A 17,902-nucleotide genomic window follows, 5' to 3' on the forward strand; every position below is an offset into this window, starting at 1 on the left:
TATTGTAAAACCTGTCCCGAAATTACACTTTTAGCTCATAAATGAACACAAATAAAGCAAATTTATACTTGCTTGTGTGCGAGCTGGTCTGAAAATGTCTGATTTACGAGCTTGGAGCTGGTCTTAACTTGAGCACAAAGTCTGTAGGAAAAATAGCATTGCACCGTGATCGTGTCAGACCACACCTAATTTTAAGACCAACACAACCCACTCGTAAAATTGGCCGAAGATCATCTGCTACCCAGACAACACGGGCGCGAGGCGTGAAATTAACTACAGCGTCGGGGGTGAGAGAGATAGGGTGCTTTGCACTGGCGGGAAAAGGGCCCTTGGGCTTATATCAGGCTCAAGGAGATATTGTATAAAACACAATGTTCTATCAAAGTTCAATATCACTTTGACCACGTTAACCCTGGCATCCCTGTTTTGGGCAAATTTTCACTTTCTGTGAAAGTGAAAATACGGTAGACTATCTTCAAGGCAGCTAAGAGCTTGGACTTCAGCTTTGTTGTGTAGGTTAATTGTTTTCTATAGTTTAGCATGTTTATTTTTTAGACAATGAATGAATTCCTGTGTGTCTTTCCTTGCCATTTGTGTCTTAAGTTCTATATATTGCATATTATATTATATTATCTGTTCAAAGCTTTTATTGTTTTATCAGTGTTTTTAATACTTTGCTTCTATGTTCTACTGTAAGGGAAAATACACCTAAATAAAATGAATTTATTTAATGTTTTACATACACACTAACAGCAAGTCTATGAGCCCACCCACACACAATGTCTTTGTTTTACCTGTATTGTATTGTATTGTATTGTGTTTTTGTATGGATATAGTGTTGGGTGCTTGCACATATTTGCACACATGGCATCAACGCATGGTGTTGTGTGCTGGCATACTATACACTCTGTCTTTCTTTTATCTGTATTGTATCGCATTGTATTGTACTGTATGTTTAGTTTTACACACACACACACACACACACACACACACACACACACACACACACACACACACACACACACACGACACACACACACACACACACACACACACACACACACGTTTTCAGTCATATCTAATGGCATTGCACTCCTCACCCATCAGATGCGACAGAAGAGGAGATTCTGAGCATGGCTCCAGTGCTGGTGAACGGGTCTCCCAGGCTGCCTCGGATTCCCATGCCCAGCGTTCTGGACCATGAGTCCTTTGACATCACCCTCCACCGCAAGGACACAGAGGGCTTCGGCTTCGTGATCCTCACCTCCAAGAGCAGACCTCCGCTGGGCGGTGAGAGCTCCCACATCAACCATGTCCCGCTTGCTTTGTATTGCTCAAACTTCAGCCTGACTTGTACTTTGTTGCATGCCAGTGTCCTGCGCAAATCTTTTACGTTTGCATCATAATACGATTGATTATATTCTGGTACTTATTAGACCATCTAATTTTGGGATACATACGCATATTTTCTTCAAATATTTCTAATTGTGGTCGGGTCAGCAGGTGAAAATTGATCCCCTGCAGAGCCACACATTAAAATGTAGTCTCATTTCAGACCCATTTAACTAGTATGGTATAGTACAGTACAGTACAGCAGGGGTTCCCAAAGTTGGGGTCGGGTCCACTCCCCACATGGGGTCGCGGGACATTGACGGTGAGGTTGCGAAATTATTTTGGGTCATCGAAAATGTTTTACACACCTAGAATAGAATTCAACAGAATTTGTGAAAATCAATGTAAAAAATATTACAAATACATTTTAACAATGATTGTTATAAAACAAACAAAAAAAGTATTAATTAGTAATAAACTAGGTTGGGGATAGGTTGGGGTCGCGAGTCAATGGCAACATTATTTTCGTTTCACGGGCTGAAAAGTTTGGGAATCCATGCAGTACAGTTTATTTACACCCGTGTGAACTGAGTGGTGCAATTTCTGCCTGGCCACAAATCCATACACTGAGAAAAAAGAGTGGAAAAAAACACCAGACCTGAGAACTCGTAGTGGACAACCGATTGGCTGTTGTACATAGAGCACGACCCTCAATCACCCATTGGAATGCAAATGCATGCCTTTCAGCCTTTGTAGCCTACTCGTCTGGCAGGTATATCTCTTTGAAAACCTTTAGTGCTCCTGATTGTGCGTGGGGGGACGACGACAACACATCTTGCCTGCCCAACATGGAAACGCCTCTGCATCATGCCACGGTCTTTTTATAGGTCTAACTGTAGGTTTCTCATGTGTGTTTTCACCTTTCCAGTCATTCCACATAAGATTGGCCGCATCATAGAGGGCAGTCCCACCGACCGATGTGGCCTGCTGAACGTGGGAGATCGTATCTCAGCTGTCAACGGACGCTCCATCATAGAGCTATCTCATAATGACATCGTCCAGCTCATCAAGGAGGCTGGCAACGTTGTCACGCTCACCGTGGTTCCTGAGGATGGTGTGTGTCTCTGCAAGTGCATAGTATACAGTATATATAGTTGCTGTCAGGCAGAAACCATGTATCTCTAAACTTCAACTTTGTTTGTTTTTCTTTGTCATTTAATGCCCTACTGCAATACTTCGTCATAGATGTCAAGAGTAACAGTTTTTTCATTTTATTCAGTGTAGGCATCTACATTATAAATATAATGTGTCTTAGTCTTAAAATAGCTTAAAATGCCATAAATAGTTTCTTACACTGGAACCTTAAACCTTTCGTTTCAGAGTACAAGGGCCCACCCTCGGCACCAAGCTCAGCCAAACAGAGTCCAGCACTTCAACACAGAGTCCTGAATCTGAATCAGAGGTCAGTGCTACAGGACCAACAGTAATTATTTATCCTTGACAGAGTCTCGTACCGAAATATGCAGATACTACAAGCTCAACTTGTCGCTATCTGCTGTTTAGCGAGATCTAGCTTGTAGCGCTGTATGCTTGTAGGCACATCTGCAACGCACTGTGTGAGCTTGTAGTCTCGATGCGACACAATGTGAGCTTGTTGATCGGCTATGGCACTGCCACTGGACAGTGGACACCATGAAACAGGCTTAAGAATCTGCTCTCGCCAGGCCAAGACCTTATTAACGGGAACATTCACCCAAAAATGGCAGATAGATCTACAAGCTCAAAACGCATTGCAACATGACACATTTTGAGCTTATATAGATCAGCTATTTGTTGTAGGCGGAAAACAGTGGTCCGAGTACAGTTGTAACTCAAGTCTGTACCGCCCTAACCACACGAAAAGGGTCAAGACTGTTTTAGAGTTGTCCCTGCGGTGTGATATATATGTCTTGTTGCACGGTGATTCAACGCATGGAATTCAATGGCCCAAACCACAGCAAAGGGTCGAGACGGTTTTAGCGTTAACTCCTTGCAAACGTTTGGACCCAAGGAGTTGCATGGTGACCCTTTGGTGTTGTTAGGGCTTAGACTAGAGGGTTTAAGTGGTTAGGGCTTAGACTAGAGGGTTTAAATGGTTACAGTCATACTAATGGTTCAGTCTCTCTTCTCAAAGGACACTGCATAGTATGAAAACCACATACCATATGGGAATATTCATAGTATGAAAACCACATACCATATGGGAATATTCAAGTACTACAGATAGTTTTACACAATCATTATGAAGACACATTGAATTCATAATGTCATCCACTACACTTTTCATGATAAATATTTAGTAAGAAGAGATGAATATTTACATCTTTAATCTTTATCAAGAAATGCAATACATAATATAACATTGCTGTCGAGCAGAAACCGCAACAGTATTCATATTTCAGCTTTTTATGTTTTACTAATGTAATGCCCTACTTTGTCATACAAGAGTAGTCGAAAACAGCCGATCTACATGCTCATAATACAGAGGCGTCTAAATCGTTTTTAAAATAATATTTAAAATCTAACATTTCCACCCGACAGTGTATAGTTCAGAGGCACTCACAAGAACAACCTCATACTTAAAGGTTAATTCCAAACTACATGAGGGAAAGTGCCCTTCGTATTTTATACATCCACCACTTAATTGCGTCTCGTGTTTTTGCATAATGACTTGATGATAAAAAAATTCCCACCCCCCCATACCGTGGCGTGCTGTGAAGACTAAGAGAAGTGCATAATTAATGAAGTTTAACACACAATACCTCTCTGTCCGTTGTAGTTACAACTTGGACCTGGAGGACAGCCGGGAGGGAGTGGGATGGAGCGACTACAAGACACTACCGCTCAGCGAGCAAGGAACGCTGTGCGTCACGGGACCCCACCAGGCAAGAGTCACTCACATGGTGGTCTGTGTTTGTATGTAAATCAACCCTTTGGAGGACAACGCAAATGTTTATGACAGAAGGAACAAACAAGGAGAAACATGGCATGACACTATTTGTGTGTGTGTGTGTGTGTGTGTGTGTGTGTGTGTGTGTGTGCGTGAGCGTGTGTGTGTGTGAGTGCAGAAAGCAGTTTATCTGTCCGAAACATTTGTTTCATCTCTGTGTCCCCAAAAAAACCTTTTGGCATTGGCAGCTACGAGCGTGCGGCTCTTCACCTTTGCACCTTCTGCTTACAGTGACTGCACACTCACCCCATGTTTGTACTTGGTTTCACACAGGGCTGTCTAACAGTGGAGTTGGAGCGCGGCCCCCGGGGCTTTGGCTTCAGTCTTCGCGGCGGTACGGAGTACAACATGGGACTGTACATCCTCAGACTGGCCGAGGACGGCCCTGCTCTAATCGATGGCAGGATTCATGTGTGTGCTCTTTATTTATATTGTGTATTTTAAAGATGGAGTGCCAAAAAAACAAAACATGATCATCAGGTACTATGATTATACTAGGAGGAAAGGAAGATTATTATTATTTTCAAAAAAGTGTGGCCACACCCACCAGTACCTGGTTTTCACCTTATCACCACCCACCTGAACTTAAGCCTCGCCCACAGCTTGTATGGTAATAGGGAGGGGTTAGGGTTCCGCTATTCAAAAATAAACCTGTTGCAGACCTGAGTTGCAACTTTTTTCACTCTGTCTAGTACCAAATGTCTTTACCAAAATTACTCACTTCGCGTGTGACGCGAAGTGAGCTTGTACCTACCTGGTACCTGTAATGTAGATGGTGGGGTTCAAGTTGTTAAGAAGAAAGGCGACAGGGGGCAATAGTGTGTTCCTCCGCATGTGTTATGTCTTCTTCGTCAACCTACTCACTGTCAAGAGAAAAGGGGCGGTTGGTGACTTCATGTGTACCAGAGAAGACACACCTTCCCCAAGAGAAAACAGTAGGCTTTAGCAGTGGTAGGGACTATTGGGGGGAATTGGCATAATGACCAAATTATGAGACACATTTTAAATGATGTTTAAGAAATATAATAACATTTCTGATGCTTGTAAAGATGGAGGTAATGGGCAAAATCAGTTCTGGTATAACAATAACATTGCAGATTCTTCCAGTTGAGTTCCTCCAAAATGGTGTTTACTTCTTATAAAAGCGATGAATGTAAATTAGCTGCGTGCCTGCGTTAAATGGAATGCTGAAAGTAAAGTGGAGAGGAGTTGAAAGCAGATGTAGGGTCATATCAGGAATATCTGGGTCTCTGGGTACAGTTCTGCCTATCCAAGGGTGGAATAGAGCTTAAGAGACGTACATGTTTACACTATTAATCCTTATTTATTCTGTCATCTCCGATAATAGAGGCTCCCTCTCTGGGGTTTGTCATGACTGAGTGCAGCCTGAAATGTTGATTGTTTGATTATGCATATTTGCATAAATGTGTGACTACGTGAACACAACTTTAACCCTGGCATGCCTATTTTGGGGATTATAGGCAATACTTTGTACTTTATTATCATTTTATTTTAAATGTATTATGTCTGAGTGTGTGAGATTGTATGCATGTGTGCGTGAGTGCGTATGTGTATGTATGCCGTGCGGTGTACCTACAGTATACCGCTCTATGTGACTGTGTCTATAATTGCTGTGCTCTTTTGTGCTGCTGGCAGGTGGGAGATGAGATAGTGGAGATCAACGGAGAGCCGGCTCATGGCATCTCCCATACAAGGGCAATCGAGCTGATCCAGGCAGGGGGAAGCAAGGTGCTGCTACTGCTGAGACCTGGTGCAGGGCTGGCTCAAGACAACAGTAAGTAGTGGGCAAAAAACTCACCGCTCGCTTGAAAATATAGGCTACGGGTGAGTCAACCACTCAAAACCTAGCGTAGCATCCCTATTCAAATAAAGGCTACGGCCTACGGGTGAGTCAACCACTCAAAACCTAGCGTAGCATCCCTATTCTGGGGGAGAACATTTGCTGAAAACAGCAGATCTGTAGACATGGCTATTTTAAGCTATATTTTGTCAAGTCATATTAATTTATATAGCAGATTTAAAAAAATAAACCCAAAAGAAGAAGAAGTTGACCCAAAGGGCATTTAAATCAAGAAAGACAAATACAACAACATATAGAGACCATAGTCTGCAAAAACCAGAGTAGAGCATACAGTCAAGTGTAAAAAGGAGCGAAGCTACTATAGAGCCTTGGGGGAGTATGACGTATGCTTGTACCACGGTTGTGTCCGACCTTGCATTGATTGGGTGAGAGGCATTGTAATGAGTTCCATCTCAATATCAGTGTCAGCACAATGGCACTATCAGCACTCCAGATGCGCATCCACCTTTAACCTAGCTAGCCATTTATTTATTTTTGAATCATACTGGATCTGTGGTAGAGTTGGAGTATAATTGCAATGATACACTTTACATGCTATACTATGACATACCACTGTACAGTATGCAATATGCATATTATTGATTAATTAAATTATTATAAAATGTATTACCCCAATATTTTTGTATTTTCTTCCAATATTTTCCAAACCCGATATTTTAAATAAACTATTTTATGGTGTTTCACCAATTGTCTTTTTGACTCGATCCTTCTGACAATACGAACAATTTCCTTTTTGAGCTTTTAATCGTTAAGCCCTAACCACACCAGAGGGTCGCCATGCAACTCCTTGCAACTTGCAAGGAGTTGCATTGGTGTGGTTTGGGCCTAAGGTTAATAAATAATAGTTGATGTGCATCACTCATATTAATGGTTGGAATCTATTGAGCTTCATTGTGTTTACGGGGGTTTCTGTCTGCCTCTAACAATGTGCTTCATGTTTGTCTTGTTTTCTCTTGCTCCCTGTGATGCAGGTAGTACAGCTTCTTCTACTGTGTGTTACTACACTAACGAGCACCAACATTAACATCTTCCCTGCTTTTACTGGCCTATCCTTTTTTAACCTTGGTAACTGCTGCTTCTTCTCTTCTCTTCTTTTCCCTTTGTTGTAACGGTTACATCACGTAGTACCATCTAAACAAGGGGTTTTCAAACTCACTTATTTATTTCAAGTATCCCCATACCTCTGAGTGCATACAAATGTACAAATGTGTATTTGTAATTTTGTATACTCTCAGAGTTACAGACGATAAGGGCATTAAGGGCAATTTGAGAACCCCTGATCTAAATTATCTTTTTGTTTTCCATTCAGAAGTTGTTGTTGGTGTGTTACAAAAAAGATTTTTTGCATGATGTCTGTGCCATTTCTGTGGCCATCTGCCACTGTCTCCTTGTGAACTGTGTGTTTCTCCCTCAGGTCAACACGGTCGTAAAATCACTTCACCCACAAGCTTTTCCAGAGAGGTGTTTGTCTCTGACACGTCGCCCCTCTCCTCTCCATTCTCCTATGGGGGCTCTGTCTCCAGTACCTCCCCGTTCTCCAGCGAGGTGATGGAGAGCCCTGGCTGGAGCCCTTTGTCCCCGCGAGCCCTCAAGCCCCGCACCAGCAGGCTGTCGAGCGCTACGGAGAAGAGCAGGGAGCAGGCAGACAGGCAGGCAGACAGGTTCTCTCCTAGCACCCCTGAGCATATCACCTTCCACAAAAGGATCAGGCCCACGAAAGACTCCAAAGAGCCTGACGGCCCAAAGAGAATGGGAGAGGCCTTTTCCGAAGCCAAAGAGTGCTCCTTCCGTCCGAAAAAGACAGAGCACAAGACACTGGAAGCAGAGCATTGCAAGAACAGCGAGACTCGGTTAAAGACAAAAACCCAGTACCCAGGTCCCAGGACGTCTCCTCAAGCCCGACAGGAAGCCACTTCAACCCTGGAACATGCGCAGCACCAACAAGGTCAACAGAGGAGATTAAAGCATGTTTCTAGCAAGGACAGCTTGGATCGAGCTTGGGTCGACCAGATAAGCTCCAAGAGCGGGGATTCTCAGTTGAAGCAATGCGCACAGGGACCGGACAGGCGAGGGGAACGGACCAGACCTGCCCCTGAGCAAGGTAATTTTAAAAGGGTTTTGGTAGCGGCGTCCCGACAGCGTAGGCCCAGTCTCCATACTGTCAAAGAAAGTGACAACGAAGCACAAAAGGACTCTGTGCAAAAGGAGAGTAGACCCAGGGAAGAAAAGAACACAAGGAAAGAGGTTTCCAGTCACAGAGACACGAGGTCCTCCACTAAAGATTCAAGGAGTGGAAAAGATGCTGAGGTTTCCTCCCCAGAGGAAGCAGGCAGCACAGATGCATTCGCCTACAAAGACCGGAGAAGCATGGAAGGCTCTGCGGCCTCTTTAGACGGCCACAGAGGAGGAGACCCTGGGAGTCCAAAGGGACCCATTATCCCTGGTCCTTGGAAAGTGCCCAGCTCAGCCAAAATACTCTCCGAGGCAGAGGTCCTGCGTGACCCATTCTGACAGAATACAGCATCCCTCTCCACTTGGGCTGTGCAATGGAATACTGTGTGACGTCAGTGTTTGTGTTTAGTTTTTTCAGTTTTTGTGTTGTTGTTTTATTTTATTATATTATTATATTTTTTTGAGGAGAGATTCTTCCACTTTTCACCAAACAAGACTTAACTTGTAGATTTAGCTTTTATTTATTTTTCTCAGCCCTGCACTGCATCTTTGGCTTTGTGAATGAAAGTGTCTCATAGTGTAATAGCATATAGCACCAGTGCTCTCTCAACTCCACTGTCCCCTCTTGCCTTGTGTGCTGCTTCGGCAACTTTGACCTGGGCCTTATGCATGTGTGTGGCATGCTGTGCTGTGGGGGGCCTTGCCAGACTGATACTAGAAAATGTGAATATGTGCCAATTTGGGGACCACCTGTGGAATGAATAATTGCTAACCACGCCTCACCCACATTGCAATGCAATTTTCCCATATGCAACAAAGCTGAAAGGCCCCCTAGCCTTTCAACTTTGATATACGCAAAGTGCAGCTGTGCGGCTGACATTCTTATTCTTATTTTTTATTATTGTTTTTACTCTATTATTTTTTTTACTCTTGCTTATCTATGGTCTCACATGCTACATTTGTGTCTTTTTTCCCTTAGAGGTATAACTGCATGCAGTTGGTCCTTATGTTTGCTTTAATGCACACCTTTTGCGCACTGCTGAAGATCATCCTAATTCATTGTTGATCATACACTGAACGCTGCAGGTTTCAAGATGCTACCTAAAAAAAAAACTTTAACCGGGGGGGACTCTAGACTGTTCTATGGCTGTAGTCATGAATCTCTACTAGATTAAAGAAATTTAAAAAAAAAAGACCAGAAACTTGTGGTTTAAGATCTTGTTTACCATGTGTACAGTATGTGTAATTTATTGAAATTATAGATTGATATGTATATGTAGCCGTACAGAGCCATTCCACATTTTGATAAAGACTGCTAAAGGTTTTGGAGCTTTCACCCTCCATCTGATGTATTTTGGTGGTAGAGATTACCATGGGTCCTTGTAGTTAGTGTAATTTATCCTATAGATAACATGAAATCTATCTAACAAATCCTGGCGGTCGTTCAAAATGTGTCTCATTGTGGAATATAGTATAATATAATATACATTATATATATTTGAAATTTGTCCTGTTTTGCAAATTCTAACTTTAGAGTATCTATTGAATTGCATTGCACTGCACCTTCCCTTGTAGCATTAAAAGAATGACGATGAGTTGTACTTCATCTGTGATGTTGACCTTGCTGGTGATACGTTGCCATGTAATTAGAAGAGGTTTAATGAAAGCTATTTATTTTTTCTTCATACATGGCGAAATAATAACCTCTAGAATATTTTGCAAGACCTAACAATTTAGGTGTTCTACCCTTGTTTGTTGAACAGAAGAATAGTATCGGCCTACAGCTGAAATGTTTTGTTTTCTGTTTTTTTTTTTCTTGTTTTGTTTTTTTACTACATACCTGATTCACTTGCAGGCAGTTTGTAGAACCAAGTAATAGGGTATTGGTCTGTGAAAAGGAGCTTACTGCTGAGGGGAGACAGGTATACAGTGACTCCATGTGTTTTTTTCTTTTTCTTTTTTGAATCTTTCAAGGGCAATTGATCTTACGGATATATGGTACGAATGACCAGAAATAGAGGTTTGTGTAATAATATCTGCAATTACTGGCTATGCTAGAGGACATGTTCTTATGAGCTCAGGGAATGCAATAAAGTAGCACATGAGTGTGATAACGTACAACAGTCAGCTGCTAGCTGAAGACATCAGCGTTCAATAGAGCTCTATTTGACACCATTTTGTGATTGTATGATGGGGGCTTTTAATTACAGACTTTAAAAAGAGAATGCTCTGTGAGAAAGTCTGTAGTAAGTATGTGCAATAATTGTGGTTGGATAGAGTTCTGTTCCAAAATGATAATGCAGTTTGGAAATTAATGATCTAACAACACTAAAAGACTCAGACAATCTAGGCTCATGGTCTAAAACGGATAAAGACGGAAACAGATGGAAAGAAAGCTTTTCTTACAGGATGGGAGATCTGCGAATGTAACACCCAGGATTCGAACCCCGGTCTCCCATGTAGAAAGCCAACATCTTAAACCACTATTCCAAAGGGATCCCTGTAATTCGCGGGACATTTTTAGTGGCCATCAGGCTGAGGTTGTGAGCCACTCTGCTACACTAACCCCCCTTTTGACGACGACCTACAGGGAAACCCGGTCCGGGTAATGGCACCATTGTGACACCCAGGATTCGAACCCGGGTCTCCCACGTGGAAAGCCAACATCTTAACCACTAAAGGGATATCCCTGTGATTCAGGGGAGATGTTTGACTTTTAGGCCATCAGGCTGAGGTTGTGAGCCACTGCTACACAAAGATATCCTATCAGTAATAAAGTGTAGGCTACTACTAGTTGAAATGCATTTATTTTGATCTCTTTCTCTCTCCAATCCTCGCACCCCGCGCTCATCTCCATGCAAAGAAAATCAAGTAGCCCAGATGATTCTTTTTTTTTTAGTGGTGCAACCACTCCAAGGAACAGCATTGTCCGTGTTCACCTATGTACCTATGTGTCCGCCTATGTGTTGGTTAAAGAGCACGAGTATATTAGTACCAGTAGGGGCGCTGTTGTGCCAGAAACAGAGAGAGAGAGTGCTGCACTGTTGCCTGCTAATGAGAAGAGAGAGAGAGAGAGAGAGAGGATATTTGGGGGGGGAGTTGCACCACTCAGTTCACACGGGTGTGATTTTACCCTTAATGCAGTAATGTCATCTGTACCATGTGTAATGTTGAACATGAGTTGTGTTGAATTTGGATGGATTTTGATTGATATGGGTAGACCAGGTGTGCTGCTGGTCAACATTAGCATTTTCCTCCTGTAGCCTAATATCTCGTCCTGTTCAAGACTAAGAGACAGCTGTGTAAAATATCAACTTAGAAATTAGACTGCCCCCTGTGCGCTGCCGTCCTGGGCTGGGCTGCGCCATGCAGAAGATAGGGCCCTCAGTCTGTGAAAGTGCTACCGTCATCAGCCAGTTGGAACTTAAGGTGTCTATCGTAATTAAATTAACCACAATTTAATTTGTCACTTTCAAGTGCCAATTCTGATATATTGCAGTGAATATTTCATTTTGGAACAAAATGCTTCTTTCCAACCAGTCATTAAAACGAAATGCAGGCAGTATAGTACACTCTGTTCCAGAATCAGATGATGTCCTTATTGTGTGTACCTTGCACTGTTTTACCCAATTCAAACATTTGTTTGGACCACATGTATCTGTATCATAATGTGGCCTTGCATTGCTTCATTAGTGTAAGAATCCTTGTGGTCTCTTCTACATTATGTGGGTATAGTAGATGTAAATGTTTGTATATTGTACAGCACCTTTATAAATACTTGCTGATCGAGTGCTCTTTCGGGGAAAAAGAATAGAGATGTAATAAATTGTTCCATTATTTTTATATGTACAAAAAAAAAGAAAACATATTTAAAATGGATTGGAAATGATGACCTTTGACATGGTGTTCTGTTCATGCACTGAGAAATAAACGTTTTTTTTTCTTCCTGAAACCGGCATTTTCACTTGAACATAGAAATAGCTCGTGTGGCGCAGTGCCTCCCCAGTGCCCACCACCGTGGAGGTTGTAGGTTCGAACCCATCATTGTGCATCCAGCTTTGTTGAACATCTAATACAAATAGGCCCATGTATTGGGGAGGGAAGCCGGGCTGGGAGGGTGATGATTACACTCACTGCATGTAATCCTACGGGATGGGGCGGCACCTGTCAGCAGGGAGTGTTGGTGGGACCAGAGCCATAGAGTAAGACAGAGTTACGACAACTCCGTTCACTTCATGGGGCCAGTCCAATGGCGGCTCTTCTACATAGACTTCTATTGGCGAATAGTGACAAAGGCCTGAACCGGAAGTTTACGGAATGCTTTGGAGTCTATAGGCTTTACAGTGACAAACGAGTTACATCTTGTAACTCTGTCTTACTCTATGGCTCTGGGCGGGACAAATTCGTAAAAAGCATAAAAAGAAATTAGGAGAAATGAGGTTTCTGTCCGACTACAACAATAAGCTGCTGTTACCATGGCAGACTTCCAGTTGTCATGGCAGCCGGCGGCCTTAGCAATATAGGCTGGAATGGAGCTCAGTAGCTCAAAGAATAGTATCTTTTGCCCTCACAATAGTGACAATAGTGAGCTCAGGGGCTGCTTACACCAGAGATGGGTCAAGTCTGTTACATGCCCATAGATCAAAAGTAAGCTTGAATCATGGTGACTTACAGGATTTAGAATTTGGACATAAATAAGATCAGAGACCCAGGAAACATCAGGCAGGTTTTCAGATGAAATAGCAGTGTCCTCTGAATACTAAATCAGTTTCCCAGGATATGTCACAGACTGAAGGAAATGAAATATAAACAAACAAACAAAAGAAAAGCTCTGAACGATTTTTGGGAGATATACTGCATATTACCTTCTTCAAGCACTCAGGAGTGTGTCAATCGTAATGTGTGTGTGTGTGTGTGTGTGTGTGTGTGTGTGTGTGTGTGTGTGTGTGTCAGTCAGTCAGTCAGTCAGTCAGTCAGTCAGTCAGCCAGCCAGCCAGCCAGCCAGCCAGCCAGCCAGCACAGGGGTCATATACTGGTGTGCGGTGACTGAGCTTGACTGGGTTCACTTGCAGGTCTGTTTGTATGCAATCTCTCAAGAGAGATTCAGCACCACATCCCAAACATGTAATGTTGTTAATGGAAATAAACACAGAAGCACCTGAGAGGAAGTGGACTAAGAAAGGGGAGGAGCCAAACCAAGTTCTTGTTTCTATGATACAAAAAGGAGGTGATTCCCCCAGAGGCAAAAACAAAGATCTTTTTAATGGGTTCCCAGTCTGTCTGTATGTAATTGTAATGGAATTAATAAATTGACTGATCTGTTTCGCTTGAAAGGTTCTGCTTGACACAATCCCAATGATGTTGCAAGTGTAATGCCCAGGAATCATACCCAGGTCTCCCACGTATAGGAAGCCAACATAACCACTATTAAGCCAAAGGGTCTCAGGCCAGGGGAGATATTCGACTTTTGAGGCCACCAGGCTGAGGCTGTGAGCTACTCTGCTACACAAGGTTGGTGATTGAAGGTCAAACGTCTCTTTTTGCACATCTGTACAAAATATCCAACGGGCCCTGACGGCATCTATGCTCTGATCTTAAAGACAAAGGAACTACCTATATATGCTTGCTTCATTTTTCTGAAAATCTGTTAATTTACTGATTTGCGTACAATCACAAGCAGGACACAGATATGCTATCACTATTATAGTCCCTAATATTCCATGGGGTGTTTTTTGTCATGTACACATAGGCCTATACATGAAATTCGTCCTCTGCATTTACCCATCCTATAACAACTACTAGGAGCAGTGAGCAGCGCTCAGGGAGCAATTATGAGTAAATTCTTGCTCAGGGACACACATCGACACATTGCTGGACTGTCTTGCAATCAGTGTAAGCACACCTAAGATTCCATGTGCGGCAAAAGAAGCTGTCTGCTGGCGTCTCTTCCGGGTTTTTAGACAGCTGGTGGATGGAAATTAAGCTCCATGCCCACGCGGCATTTCCATTTCCGCAATTTCCGCAATTTCCATTTCCACCATTTCCGCAATTTCCGCAATTGCAATTTCCGCAATTTCCATTTCCATTTCCAACTATTAATGGCAGCTGGGTTTCATCATTCAAATAAAATAGAATTCTGTCCGTTTAGCTATAAAATTATGTCAGGGAATAGGGATACACAGTATATGTCTTTCATTTGCATTGCATCTCCCCCCCCCCCCAAGCTTTTATTTTCGTTCGAGTAATAGTACAACTCTAATAGTATTACTTATAATAATGTAATTAAAGATAACTTCATTCAGATTTATTTATTTTTATTTCATTTTCCAGATTTTTTTTTCTTCTTTTTTTTAGATTTTCATTGGTGGGCCAGTCATAATGGTCCCGCGGGCCTGATGTGGCCCGCGGGCCTGAGGTTGAGTATCACTGGTGTATAGAATCTTGTGGACCAGACCCATTGCAAGATGCTGTACTCTGTCGTCGACCCTAAGCCATTCCAGCCTGAGAAGTGGGCAGGGGTGAGGTGGGTTCGGGGGGTGAGGCCAAGTAGGAGCCTGACCAGTTTGTTTTGGGAAGTCTGGAGCCTAGTTTTAAGGGCCTTTGAGGTGCTGTGGTACCAGGAGGTGCATGCATAGTCAAAGAAACCTTTTACGAGGGCCCCTGTTAAGGTCTTCAAGGTGTTTTTGTTGACCAGTGAGGAGATCCTGTAAAGGCAATCATTAACTGTTCTATATAACCTTTATACTCAAAGGTTGAAGTTTATCTGTTGTAGATAGACAGACAAACAGTTCTGGATTAGAGCATCGGCTAAACCTAAGCACAATTTAAATACCACGTCCACTGTATGCGGTTTGTGTTTTCACCACCAGGTGTCAGTGTCACAGACCTATACAAGGAAGATTGTTCCATGACCTTCATGTCATGTCCCATTAAATTCATTAGAAATGTATCTGAGGGGTGTGTGTGTGTGTGTGTGTGTGTGTGTGTGTGTGTGTGTGTGTGTGTGCGTGCGCGTGCGCGTGCGCGTGCGGGCTCGTGTGTCCCAGTCTATGGTGTGTCCTGGGTGGATTTTGAGGGGGGATTCCCCAGCATGCCTCTAGTCACACGTGGTGTGTCATTGTGTCATTAATTAGCTTTGGAATTTAAATTGAGATTTATGTTTTAGATGTGTGACACAGCTGTGTGAATAAATGTATTTCTTGTCCTGGTATTGAAGGAAAATGAAACATACTGGGTGTTAACAAGGGAATATATTGGTTAAAATATGGTTGAATATTTAACCCCCAAATGTAGGGGGAGTGCTTGTTTAATATCGTCCCTCCCTCCCTAGGGCGTCGGCCTCTTCTTTGGGTGTCTTACATGGTCTTACCTGCGCAAGTAAGATTCTATTAAACAAGCGCTCCCCCTCACGTCTTGTTTTACGGCACGTTGCAAAAATCAAAATGTCGGCTCGATATTGTCACTCTTGGAATATTTTGGACAGAAAGTAGCTCATAACATCTCTACGGGGGATTTTTATGAAAAACAAGCGACAGCAGATTGAAAGAGGATAATTCAAGCTGGGACTGCAGCTGCAATGTTGGTGAGTTTAACGTCATTTAAGACCAGGAGATCACAACCCAAAAAACATGAATAGGAAGTTGATGGAGGTACGTATTGCAACTCTAGATTTGCTCTAGAGTTGCAAATTGCGGCTACATGTGGCATTGCATATGTAAAATAGAAAAGTGTTTCCAAAGAAAGTCAGAAATCCATATTGTAAGTGGATGTTGTGTGTTACAAGATGTAACTGAGTGGTAACGGAATATCTCATATCCAATACTTATCCGACACAGACATCCTGAGATTGACACCACTGGTCATTAGTATATTCCAGGGACCTTTGGCCCAATTGATAGCCAAAAATTGGCCTACTGGTGGCGCTAATGCTATAATAGGGCAATGTTAAAAGGGTGACATAATTGTTCCTCAACATAGTATAAATGTGAGTGAAAGATTTTCAGCTCATTTGGATGCTGCATTCATGATTTGCGGCATTTTGTTCAAAACGGACAACAACAAGCTATTTGAGATACAATAGCCTGCCCTATGCAGTGTATGTTGGAGGTCAAGAAATTCAACAGAAAAAGTGAGTGAGGGGGAAGTGCACCGGATTGTCTGGTTGAGTCATTATCATTAGGAAATTATTAGTAGTCAATTGGACCATTGGTACAGAAACAGTGGGATGTATACATGGGATGTTATAGCAAGTCTTACAAAAGCACTAATCTTAGCCCATATGTATCCCCACCCAACACAGCAGTGGTCCCCAGGTTGTCAGAGTGGTGGTGGTCCCTTGTTCACAATCAGTTGAAAACCCCTGATATAGGGAAACACTGACCTACGGCCTATATGAATCTATAGATTAATATATAGACCTATATAGATGAATCCCAGGATAAAGTTTGTTTAATATTGCAGCGACAGTTCAGGTGTCACTACAACTAGCCTATAACGCATATCAAAGGAGGGAAAAAAAGATTGACAAGCCTCTAACAAAGGTGTGGGTCTTGCATGACTTGTCCTATATTAATTACTAGAGGTTCGGGCCACACAGCGCCCCTCACATCTATTCGGGCAGCTATGCGGCCCTCACAGCTATGTTGAACTTTTCTTAACATTTTATGCCTCAAGTCAAGGTGATTCGAACATACCTACCTCAGAAGTGTGGGAAAGAGATGCATATCTATTCTCTTACAATATGAAAAGACACACACACACACACACACGCACGCACACACATATTTACCTAGGCCGATTAGATATTTTCCATGGTGGAAGTTGCTGCTGGAATTGTAAACAACATGCCTTTGTGACTCATGTCATTTGCAGTGATCTAAGTGTGTAACCAAAACAGGTGAGATCGTAACTATTTTTGTTGGCATGATCTGGATCGCATCACCACAAGGAATGAAGAGAAACGGCACAATTCCCCTGGGTCGGCAGGGAGGTGTCTCATCTGGCAGGGTGCGTGGTGAGTTTAGAAGGGAGGTTAACTTAATCGCTCGTGTGGACAGGGTGTTTAGTGAGATAAGAATAGGAGGCCATGCCAAAGGCACTCTAAGTTAAGGGGCTTAAGAATGTGAGTCAGATTATGTTTCGGAACAGACAGCAACAGTATAAGATAACTGGGATCAGTGGAGTTGAACTAAGGATTCGATCATCAGTTTTTCGACATGATGGAGCAGGTCACAGCCGGCTAATTATATCCATTGCTGTCTTGTCGGATATAGCCTACCTAACCATCCTCATGTGAGAAGCATCAGCCAACAAAACCTTGCCCCAGCTGGCTGCCCCCTAAGTGCTATTTCTAACCCCCTGCCCCCACCACCCCACCAAATAAAAGGACACACACACACACACACACACACACACACACACACCTCTGATGTTCACAGATGCAACTCCCCACACACAAACCCTTTCTCTTTTGTCCTATTGTGCCCAGCCAGGTTGCTCAGGCAACCTAAGCGTTCGATGAAGAAGTC

General features: G+C 42.8%; 1 protein-coding gene across 1 annotated transcript in view; it reads left to right on the forward strand.

Annotated features, from left to right (window-relative positions):
* Window positions 1-12,310, forward strand: part of magi3b (membrane associated guanylate kinase, WW and PDZ domain containing 3b) — a 192,920-nt gene extending 180,610 nt beyond the window's left edge. The window contains exons 16-22 of the mRNA XM_080784373.1: window positions 1,108-1,290; window positions 2,261-2,446; window positions 2,713-2,794; window positions 4,151-4,256; window positions 4,595-4,732; window positions 5,978-6,116; window positions 7,618-12,310. Coding sequence (XP_080640499.1) covers window positions 1,108-1,290; window positions 2,261-2,446; window positions 2,713-2,794; window positions 4,151-4,256; window positions 4,595-4,732; window positions 5,978-6,116; window positions 7,618-8,714 — 1,931 coding nt within the window. The 3' untranslated portion in view covers window positions 8,715-12,310. The remainder of the gene's footprint in view (window positions 1-1,107; window positions 1,291-2,260; window positions 2,447-2,712; window positions 2,795-4,150; window positions 4,257-4,594; window positions 4,733-5,977; window positions 6,117-7,617) is intronic.
* The last annotated feature ends 5,592 nt before the right edge of the window (window positions 12,311-17,902 follow it).

Source organism: Protomyctophum bolini (assembly GCF_963924005.1).
Source record: "Protomyctophum bolini genome assembly, chromosome: 2".
Lineage (NCBI taxonomy): Eukaryota > Metazoa > Chordata > Actinopteri > Myctophiformes > Myctophidae > Protomyctophum > Protomyctophum bolini.